Genomic DNA, 12,191 nt, shown 5'->3' with positions numbered 1-12,191 from the left:
ATGAAAAAATTAAAACGCATCAATTTTATTTTCGAGTGGTGCATGTCTTTTTTTTGGTATTTATGGATGATAAACAAGTCTGCAAATGGTATAAACACATCAATAGAAACCAATTGAAAGAATTACATCAGTTTACAAAGAATATGCGTGCCCATTTGTGGGAGGAACAAGGCTCTCTGGGTGAACTCCAAGACATCATCAATGTTTCTACATCAAAGTTTAATATCTTTGCCATTCTGTTTACTGACTTCTTACTTGTTGTTAGAACTCAGGAGTTTCTTGAAGCACTAGCTGTAATATGCAAATATTTGATATGGATATCGTTTAAGGCCTGAAGGAAAGAAAACAAACTCGATGAGAATGAGGTTCGTTTATTTTCCTACAGTATCCATCTTTGACAGGTTTGGTTATGATATGTTGACTTTGAACCCAATTTTCTATTTGAGCTCGATAATACGAAAAACGAATGACTGCCTTTGTAGAGGTTGAATTGTTTTTAATTAGTCCTGTGTAGGTGAGTGTACAAGCGTGCGTCTCAGTATCTACCAGCCTGTTTCCTTAAAGTACCAGAATATAAACAAGTGTCTCTAAACCACCCTTCTTTTCTAGGTGGAGGGTGAGCCATGGTAAATGAAGAGTACGCATGGTTGTAAAAAGACACTATTAGCATTTAGAGAATCCCCCCCCCATCATCAGATTTATGTCTGATGTCTGAACCAAGAGCAAAGACATGGCCTGATATTCACTGAATGCACAGCAGTGCAAAGCATTGGCTATAACTGTACAGGTTACAGTACTGGGAGAGCATGTAGAAACAGATTGTATATATACCTTCATTATATTCAATGATGATTATCACAGTTCATTAAAGCTCCCATTAGCTTTATTAAATTCATGAAAATCCTTTCAAAGGCAAGTCTTTTTTTATCCATTTTCTTTATTGAATTTATTGAGTTAATCAATTTCCCGTTTAATGACACGTCAATAAAATATGTTGTAAATCATGATTCAAATGCTTAGACATATGATCAAAATTATGTATTTTTCTCATTAAATTCATCATTTACATGAAGATTAAATCACAAATTACGAATTGTTACTAGTGACAGTGTCTTTCATGGTAGCGGTTCAGTAGGCCTGGCATTTAAAGAGCGTGGGAAGATTGGGCCCGAGGTCTTCCATCTGTGCTTCCACATTAAGATAAAGTCCCACTCCTGCAGAGCTGTCCTAAGGAAGCTGCCATTCAAGGAGAGCCTAGCGACCCAAACAGCATAAGCCTTACATGCCTGTGACACATATTCTGAAGAAGGCTGCGCAACATACAAGTGATACTGTGAAGCACAGCGAATCTGGCACTGATTGGGCTTCAACTGCTTGTCCACATCCCCCTAATTAAAGGCAATAGCTGGGTGTCCATGTTTTTGACATTCCGTGCATATAATTTGTACCTATATTTTGTTCAACTCATCAGGTGGTATTTGTTCAAGCAAGCATTCAAAAGGAATATAATCACAATGGCAGCCCTACGGAACTCGTCTTTCATCACCGCTGTGCCACAACAGAGAAGACAGAGTCATTTAATAACTGATGGTGGCTGCAAGACCACTGGCAATACTGTAGTGATATTACACTGCCTTGTTTTCTAATTGGCATTCTCAAAGGTAGCTGTCCCTCAACCCCCATTCAATGGGTCAGTAACTGATGGATATGAAGCTTAACTTCTATTGTCTTCACCTCACCGGTGTAGTTGTCCCCCTCTGACAGGATGTGGGTTGGAGGAGTGGCCCCCAGTCGCTTTATTGTACAATAGCTATTAATTCAGCTCATGTCTGCAGATTTTACATTTGACAGACAGAGAGGCAGTGTTGAAGGAGAGTAAGGAAACCAGCTGCAAATGACAATCCATCGCGTATTTGCTTTACTGGTAATATTTTCACTCAGCTTTTTCATGCTTTGATAGAAGGGGGTTTCAATTAAGGTTTATGCTTGTCAGATTGGCGAAAATAAGGAGATATATCACGCACCAATTACCAAAACAAAAGGTTTCCCCAAGGAGCATGAATGACAAGTCAGAAATGACGCTAGACAACTTGAAATAATCTGCACATGGCAGTTCATCCATTGAGACGTCAGTGAGTCTGATTCAGGGGACGGCCGGAAAAGCCACCATGATTGGTGGACTTCATTACGCATTTGAGTGGCACTGTGTATCCGGAAACTGTTGACGGAGGCTCTGAAGTCCTCATTTAATCCGCCGTAAACCATGTCCAACCACAATCACTGAGTGATTGGAATTAAATGAATATGAACAACGCTTCAAACTAAAGTACAATTGCTTAAGACATGAACAGTTTGTCACACGAGCCAAATCGACCAACATCTCAAACCACAGAGCGACCTTTTGGCCTTCCATCATCGATTGTATGCCAAATGTCAATCAATGCTTCTTCTCCCTAAACCCAAACTCAAAAGTCTGCATTAGACAGCCAGTGAAACAGTACACATCACATACAAAACTGGAACTGTTACGTTTTCTTAACCTTTGACATCAATTAATCAATCAATCAATCAATCAACCAGCCAACCAACAAACCATCCAATTACTGGCTACCACAAGACATTTTTATATTGTATTTACATTTAATATTGTGTTCTACTCACAGTGATACGGTCAAAGTGGTTAATGGACCAATACATCATGTTGTGATACAGTGTGTTAAAGAAATCTGAAATCATGTTAATACGTTGATGTATAAATCAGCAGCATCAGCTATTTGCAGACAATGTAAAACATGACATTTAGGTTTTATACAACGAAGGCTAATCCCATCTTGGTCTATCAAAATATTCAGTGAACAGCTGGCACCATCACGTTGGTGCTGCAGTTAGCAGGCTTGGCTGAGATAACAATATTACTTCTTTAATATATATAAAATATGGCTGATTATTTATTTTCAATCATTTCGATTTCCCATTTCAGACTAATGGTTATTTAAAGATCAATTGTTACATTTGTGTGAGCCTGAATCATAAAGAATGAATCTGCCAGGCAGGAAAAATAATGTGTTGCAGAAGGCAGGCCCACTGTGCTTGTGATTTAAGCGGACCCCCAAGCTATACATGATGACCTAAGTGTTAATTTCATCTAAGTTTCAATGTATTCTGTAATGTGACAAGCAGTTTCTGGCATTGTCACTCTATCCCTTTAGCAATAGTGCTAGTAGGAGCATTAGTTGCAGTAGTAGTGAAGCGACAGTCGTAAATCACTCATGTATGAAATGTGCTACTTTTTGTTAGAATATACATAGAGTTTTAAAAGAGGACGACATTTGAACCTGCTTTTGAAAAGACCACACACACGCACGCGCACAAGCACACGCGCACACACTTACGAGCAGAGCTGTGTTGTAATTCAAAGCGACAACTTGAAGAAATGAGTAGCTGCGGTCAGTTTAAACTAGAACAGGGTCGGTGATGCAGCTAGTCTTGGGAAAACCAAGAACCACCCATCTCTCAGTAATCAGCAATGAGTGAGATGCACACCTACACAGTACTTAAAAACATTGCACTGCAAAGTCATTATTTTTTTCATTTTGACGGATATTCCTATAGCCGATTTATTCAAACGGATATTCAAACACAACATCCCATAACACTACATGACAAGCATTTCTCTCATTCAAATTCGATTTGACGTGGCAGATAAAAATGGCAACAGAAAAAATACAAATAGTAAAGGGAGGAGACATCAAAGGGACAAATCACTCTGTCATAGGTTGCAAGAGATGCAAAGGGTGTACTTTTAATATAGAACTATAATGAAAGACATATATTGAATACCACATGAATCAAAAGAAGGCAACCGGCCACAGCAAGGGCGGCCCGAGTCACCAAGGTTGAGCAGTGATCTGACTACGCAGCAACAATAGCCCGGCTCCTCCTCTTCCTTCACACTTTCACCGCCGCAAGCAGCAATTAAAATTATCTATCAATTTACCATGGCCCTATTTAACCTCCTGGTTCACTGCTCTGTTTTACATCAGTCTCTATATCTTCCCCTACACACTCACACGTGCACAGACAAACTCAGACGGCTCACTTACAATGGACTTATTTAAAACAGACCTTTTTATCAGTGTGTGGTAGTGTGTGTGTTTTTCTGCAGTATTGCATGTGTGTGTGTGTATATAAACACACATATATATATATATATATATATATATATATATATATATATATATATATATATATATATATATATGTGGGTGTGTGTTTGTGTGTGTGTGTGTGTGTGTGTGTGTGTGTGCCTGCGTGCGTGTGTGTGTGTGTGCGCACTTTGGCGGACCTAGGCCTCCGCAACGGCTTGCCGGTGTCATTACCGTTTGAGGCACCGGAGGGGTACTTGGCCTTGCCAGCTGTGCTGAGGATTGCAGGGATGCAAACGTAATTTACTATCATTTCATTGCCACTCATCAGTCCCAGCCTAGCAGGAGTGGGTGTGTGTGTGCCTGTGTTGGCGTGGGGGTGGTGGGGGCGATGACAGGTGTCCACGGATACTTAACAAGGCTCCGCTTTGCTGCGTTTTACAGCCCAGACACATGATACGAGGGATGGCATTTGAAAAAGGGACAGAAGGCCACTCTGAATGGGGATAATGAAATAGTATTTTCGGTCATCATTAAAGTGAAATCTCTCTGGATGAATTCAGTTGGCTGTGGTCGATACCCCAGTGAATATGCATTTCATGTTTGTGGGCTCTCAAGTCTATTAAGGCTTACTTCCCCCTGTTTGTCTTTGTTAAATTACAACTATGATTTTTTATCAAAACATAGTTGAAGACCCGACTCAAAACCCTGAACCAAAAATACTTAATTTTCTCAGTAAAATTCCCACTGTGTCAGATTCATGTTGCTTCGGCAATTGTATAGCCGACATATACCATATCCATCAGTTTGTTTCCGCAAAAAAACTTTTCTGTTAAAAACCAATCCATAGGACCAGTGCCAAAGGACTTCTTTGCAATAACCGGGGCTGGAACTGAAATAGGAAATTTGACAGCTTCTGCATCTACACTTGCTATTCACCGGGGACAGATGTTGATAATTCTGGAGAGAAGTCTTGACAAACCATGTTGTTGAGTACACCGATGGCCGTTGTGCTTAGTAGTGCCTCATCCTAACATGCTATTTATTATTTAGGTTCTTTACTTGTGCTTTTAAACAGATAGCAGAACAACAAATCACTTTGATTGATTACAACATACTAAACCGTGCGTGAAAAATGAATGAATAAAGGTAGCGTCTATCAGTGATCGGTTGCTTAGAATGACCTGAGGGGAGCTTTCAACCGATACAAACTCCCAGTCAACTTCTACTAAAGGATGCCTGACGTTCTCCTGATGCCCAGACCATCATACTGCAGTGGGACATACGAGTCCAGGCTAAAGTCTCACATTTTCCACCCCTTGAGGCAGATAAACAAACAGAAACATTGCATTTTTAATGGCAGGGAAAGCAGGAGGGCATGCATAATTCCTCCGTCTAATGTTCAGTGCTCACGGCCAGATTTGAGACACAAACCATATCCAGACGTGTCAAATCAAATTTGGGATATTACCATGAAATATTTACCGGTAACTAAATGATAGTAAAAGCCATGTAGAGGGTGCAGATGGTTCTTATCAAGTCAGATATTGGATGTGCCAGTTTTGAGAATTGGGTGGAAATAAAATTACTACTTCGGCATTTACCTGAACTCCACTGATTACATCTCACACTGAAAGCTCAGGAGAGGGAAAGGTAATGTTATAAAAATAAATGTAGAACTTAATCAAGTCAGCGGTCCAGACAAAATGCTCGCTCTGACGTGCGTCCGCAACTCATTAAAACTTTGGAAGTTAAACAAGCAGAAAGCCATGGCAAAGCTTATTTTTAAGATTGAAAAACTAAAGGTCACATATTGAGGTAAGAAGTTTTGTTTGGTATTAATTAAAAGCATAATTTGCCTTTTAATGTCAGCCTTTAATTTAATAAGCACCGTGTTACTCTAACTTAAGGCTTACACTGTGCATTACATATTTTATAAAGTGAAAGTGCCAAGGGAATAGCCAAAGATATTTGATCATTTCGCTTTGATGCATCAATAATAAACACTTTATGATAATGAATGTGTTTCTACAATTACAAAGATTCCCCATCACAATCTCTCTTCCATGCTGTACATGTTATGGTTTGTAAGGATTTGCTTCTCAAAAAAGGACTATGTTTGTTGTTTCCTAATGAAAGCAGTGAGTTTTAGAAGGAGCCTTTAATAATGGGTCATCTAATGGGTTTCGGGGTGCCTACCTCTTCGTCTTTGCTCTGCTCAAAGGCAAACTCCACCGTGGGTACAGCCAATTGGTTGGCGAAGAAGCTCACGTCTCCTGGCAACTGCGAGGAGCTGACGTTTGGTCCGGGGCAGTTCCCACCACGCATGCAGCTCAGCAGCTGTCTCTGGGATCACAGGGACCACAGGGCACACATATTAGCGTTGAGGAAAAATTGTTTCGGACAAGCATACAATGAGGAAACCAGTCAACCGACATTTACATTTTGGTTTATTAAACAACAACCAAGTGGACGAAGCAGAGAGACAATGGCTGACAAAAGGGACAGGCGGAAGATGAAATCACTCTCCCGCTCTTCAACCCGTTTTCCAGTTGTAACCGTCATGTCGAGTTCCCCTTTTAGAGTCCAACCCCTTTCCCAGCGGCGAATGAAGCACTTTGCTGCAGTTTCTTTTTTCTCCCTTTCTTGCGTTTCTCCTGGCGCCACCGGCTAGGCCCTATGAGGCTCCCTCAACAGGGCATTCATTAGGGCTGGCTGCGGCTAGGCTGTTTGTGCAAAACCGCTTATCGATAGTCAATCTTTTGGCCACAGCGGCGGCCAGGAGGCAGGCGGCACTCAAGTACTTAGAGGCATTAGACCTCGACGGACCCCCGGCTGGATCACCGCAGTGATTTCACTGTTCTATACTTTAACTGACCCTTGAAATGAAACACAAACACAGTGGATGTAATGCATTCCATGCATAATACACTATGTTGTATTCAGCCTAATGATTACATCATTACTGTTAGGACCAAACCTGGTTTGTCTCGCCGCAAGGGATAGAACAACAGAAGAGCAAAAACATACTACAAACATAAATCATATACGGTATATACCATGAACAACTGGAAAAACTGAAAAACATTAAAGCTATTATTTAAAACACCTTTTTGTGACCAAAAAAAGAGAAGAATGAGAATTACAAAGAGCGTGGAAGGGATAATGACTTCATTGCGGGGGATGGTTGGCAGGAGAGAAGCACAATCGAGGTAGAGAAAACTAAAGAGGAAGTAGCAGGGAGAATAGGTAATTCCAGCCCGCACGTTGACGCAGTGAGGATCAATATTTAATTTCTTTGTCTGCTATGATAAGGAGAGAGGGAAATCTTCCTACGCTGTTGAATCTGTGCTCGACTGGGATATACTGGCTGGTTTTGGAATGTAATACACAGTACCCTCAGGCCGGTGAATCTGCTCTCAAAGTTAATACAATGCGATGGCTGACAAGGTTACGTAAGCAAATGAGACACACACTCAGAATACCCATGTCGGCTCAAGTCCAAGTTGCATGTCAGCCGGGGCGATATCACGGCATGGAGACATTTACATGCCACATTTGATGATACTTTACAAAGGAATATGAGGTTAGTAAGTGACGATTAGAGAAAGAAAGGAAAAGTGGGCTTTTCATTAAGGTATGAGGCCTTAATGTTGTTTGCAATGGCGAATTGTTTGGTGGCGTGGAATTTCAAATAGTAAGAGTAAGTAAAGAAGGGGAAAACATTGCAACCTGCTGGCCTCAATACTGTACATTCTCTTTACTAGAGCTTCTTCTAACATTAAACTACAAACTGGCTTTGTATTTGCCCGGTTTGTTACATATGTTTTGACTAAATAAAAAATGACCATGTTTCAACATTATTCATTTCATCATAACCGTCATCACGTATTAAGAGCTATCAAAGAAGCATTGCACGGCCATATGCTTGTATATCCAAACAGAAGATTTGCACTTCAAGCAATGTCAACATCAGATAATGCTTTATTAATCCCAGGCAGTCGTTTGGAAACTGCATGCAGTATCACCTCCCACCATACAGAACCCAACACCAACATGTTGGCTTACCGCTTGCACCATGACATGTGACCTTTGCTTCAACTCCACACACAGCCGTGTGTCAGAGTGGATTCGCGTGGTATGTGACTCAAACTAACATGTACAATGGTAAAAGAAGAAGGCCAAATCCATGAAGACGGTAGACAACTTTTACGCAACGTTGCCATCACACATGTCAAGAAGGTTGACATGGTTACCACAGAAACACAGATGAGCTGTGTTAGATAAGAAGAGATGGAGGCAGTGGCACACGACTAAATAGTACTTTCCATTCACTCTTCTCTTGCTCTATAGCATTTGCTTCATAGTTGCTCATAGTCTCTCTCTCTCTCCCTCTCCCCCTCTCTCTCCCTCAAAGGTTAGGTTTAGCATGTCAACTTCCACCTGCCTGTCTGGAGAATGTATCAGTACTTTATCTATCTATAATGTATCTGTATCTGGAGCTCCCTCCAGAGCAGCGATGATGCTGCAGGGAGGTACTTTTGGTTCTGGATCAATGACGTGTCCTTGGTGGATATTTTTATTGTGGTTATCTGTGTGTCGGATACTTGACTTCGGCAATTATGGTGCAAGTAAGTTCTGTGGTGTTTATGTGTTACCGTAGTATGTGTTGCAAATGCCTGTATGTCTGTGTGTGTTCTGAACTGAATTGTCTCACACTCTTCTTACTAGGGGCTTGGCTCAAAAAAAGTTGAGTGTCCTCGACTAGGATTTTGCATAGTCAAATATGATTCGCCAGGCAAGATCTACCGTCGAATGATTGTCAAATCACAATCACAATTCAGTACATTCTTCAATATATCCGGCTGAATGATGCCTAATTTGATGTGACTTTTGCATAGTTTAAACGGTTGAAAATATTAAATCGGATAAACAAGGTTTTCAACAGCTGTCTTAAGTCAAGGCTGTGCCTCACCTTTTCACAACATGACGACAATGTTTGTGTCTGTTTTTGTCACCTGCATTCCATTTGACAGAAAATATAGGCTACAATTAGCCTATAAACAATAATATAGACTAATATATTATACCGTTATTCATGTACAACATCTATGAAATCAAAAAGTGTCCAATCTTTTTCTATGGAGAAGGAGAGCTGATGCAAGGTGTTCACATCTGAACATGACAAAACCCCACAGATTAAGTTAATGTAGACGCGTTAAACAGATTATTAATGTTTTTGAATGATGCATTTCAAGTTTGTGGAGACAAATGGGGCACCATTCAAATTAGCAGATCAGCGAAAAATGCACTTCATAGTACTGAAGGGCAGAAACATTTTCACTAGAGCAAGTTCAACAGCTACTAATACTTTTTTGGATACATTTTGGTTTCGAAATGCTGCCCGACTTTAGAATTATTGTTCATTATATTGTGTGTGCTATTAGACTTACGTCTACAATATGCTCTACCTAGGAAATAAAATGATTGGATAGTTCCATCTCTATTACACAACGGGGTTTAACAAACAATCAGGACATTTATTGGAAGAAAAACATAACACATCAAATCGCACAGAGAAGACAAAGAAAATAAAACATTGTGTAACTTAAAGGCTTTTCCTTCTTGGAGCCAAGCAATTCTGTGGTATCACTCATCCACCAACCCCATCTTCCCAGTGGAATGTCCCGCTGTTACACACACTCAATTTTGCCGACACGACAAAGACAAAGTCATCAAAATGTTTTTCTATTGAAGATTCGCATCGTCGAAGGTTCGAGGTCACCTCTAGTACATTGCTGGTTTTACTTTCTTGGAGAAGCTTTTACTTTTTGTCACCTTCTATTCAGGAAAGTCCCATTTTATGACCCAAACCCTTTGAAGGACAAGTTGTTTGTAAGTTTAGAGACACAAATACAATAAAGGCTTTTTAAAGGGGATTACTTTTGTTCGAAAACATTTTTTCTTGTTTTCTTAAGTTTTGTAGCAACCCAGAAAGAAATAGCATCTAATCGATTTTAAAAAAGTTTTGAAAAATTTCCTACACAAGGAGTGTCCATTGATTCACTCTATGGTCTGTGTGCACCATTACAAGCCAAACTGACAATAATTGAGAAGAAAGTCAAACACACATTCAAACCTTTTCTGTTCCCTTAGACATTGTGTCACATCATGCCAAAAGAGTTGACCTTGTGATGGATTTGCAGAGTTACTGCTTCTCCCGTTTGTTTTAAAGTCTGCCAACGGGAAGGTGATTAGTATTGTTTTTTCTTTGCATAAAATCTAAACATCCTTTAACCATGACCTCACTATTGAGTTTTCCCCAATGATGTTACAAACTGGTGGCGTCTACATCCACTATGCTGTATCTATGGATGCTAACCGCTTTAGAATGCTAATCCTCATTCGTGTCTGAGGATGCAATATGGACGGCATGTAAGTCTTGAATATCAAAGCATTCCAAAAGTTTAACTAAGCACTCACACGGCTCCGAAGTTAATTGCATGTACAGCACACCATTCAGAATACTAATAAATAGTCCTAACAAGGTATGGGTTTCGCCGTTGTGGGGGTCAATTTACTCTGGGAGGCTGTGAAATGACAACATGATGCGATAATTACACCCGAGAGCCAAGGTGGTATTTTTACATCATTGCCATTCAGGATATGGGCCATGTTAGCAATAAGCAACGTGCGGACTGTGTGTGTGTCTGTGTGTTTGTTAGTATGTGTGTGTGTGCACACATGTGTGTGTGTGTGAGTGTGCGCCCACGTTCAGACAATGTTTAATCAATGGGTTTGTAATGAAGTATGTTAATCATGATGAATTCCTTGTTTCAAAAAGTTGGACACAGCTGGATGAATGACAGCTTGGAAATTAGTTTTTGTGGCGGGGAGTTTGTGTTGTGCCTTTGTTGGCATACGTGTTGCCATGGTGGAGCATGTGTGTGTGTGTGTATTTTTTGTGTGTGTGTGTTAATCAAGGTGTGTGTGTGTGTGCATGACTGTCATTGAGAAGGACAAATAAAAAAAATAATTTTGTTTGTATCTGCATGTGAAGAGTTGTCTATGTACGTGTTCACGTTTGGTGTGCGACAGCCATTTTGTGTTTTTGAATTGCTGTATGGATGTGTGTATGAGGGTTGGTTTGTGTTATCAGGGCCTTAGCGGAGGCTGAAAACACTTACATATACATACAGTGATGACGCACTACATTTCTGAAATAGCGTTTACCCATCTCTAAATACAATTTCCGCACTTCTTAAGAGCATTTACGCAACTTAAAAAATTGTCTGAGTTGTTGTTTTAGCAGTACAAGCCCTAGTATATTCCTAGTGCATTATCAGTATTAACGGTATCTGTGACATGGTATCTGTGACAAATCACATCGTCTCTTGCGGCAGCTGGGTAGCGACAGAGCCGTAGAATGGCGCTTGCTCTTGCAAGCCATCTCTATCTGTCAAAGATTGACTAGCGTGTCTAGATTCTTATCAAATGGTTATATGGCTATTTCTAAAATGTCAAAAAAGCAAGCCTCCTCTTGCTGATGCCAGCAAAAGATGTCGTCCTCAAAGTTAGCGCAAAAAAACAAAACAAGTCAAGTTAGAATCACTCTAAAATGCTTTAAAATTCTAATAAAGTTATACTTGACAAGATACTGCCTGCTGAAGCCCTTTTCTTCATTTTAAACTTTGAGGGACAGAGGGGGACGAGAAAGAGGAGAAACAGAGGGGGGAGAGACGGTGAGACGAGGAACAGATCGGGTAGGAACAGAGAGGAGGAACAGATCGGTAGGAAAAGAGAGAAGGAACAGATCGGGTAGGAACAGAGAGGAGGAACAGATTGAGTAGGAAAAGAGAGGAGGAACAGATCGGGTAGGAACAGAGAGGAGGAACAGATCGGTAGGAAAAGAGAGGAGGAACAGATCGGGTAGGAACAGAGAGAAGGAACAGATCGGTAGGAAAAGAGAGGAGGAACAGATCGGGTAGGAACAGAGAGGAGGAACAGATCGGTAGGAAAAGAGAGAAGGAACAGATCGGGTAGGAA

The 12,191-nt window shown here is 40.5% G+C and overlaps 1 protein-coding gene across 1 annotated transcript in view; it reads right to left on the bottom strand.

Annotated features, from left to right (window-relative positions):
* The window catches only part of naaladl2 (N-acetylated alpha-linked acidic dipeptidase like 2), a gene marked incomplete at both ends in the record, with an annotated part of 159,111 nt that overhangs the window by 49,161 nt on the left and 97,759 nt on the right, over nt 1-12,191 (bottom strand). Inside the window, one exon of the mRNA XM_079740038.1 lies at nt 6,345-6,491. Coding sequence (XP_079596164.1) covers nt 6,345-6,491 — 147 coding nt within the window. The remainder of the gene's footprint in view (nt 1-6,344; nt 6,492-12,191) is intronic.

Source organism: Pollachius pollachius (assembly GCF_949987615.1).
Source record: "Pollachius pollachius genome assembly, chromosome: 7".
Taxonomy (NCBI): Eukaryota; Metazoa; Chordata; class Actinopteri; order Gadiformes; family Gadidae; genus Pollachius; species Pollachius pollachius.
Note: the sequence above shows the minus strand (reverse complement) of the source record. Positions and strands in the feature narration are given on the sequence as shown.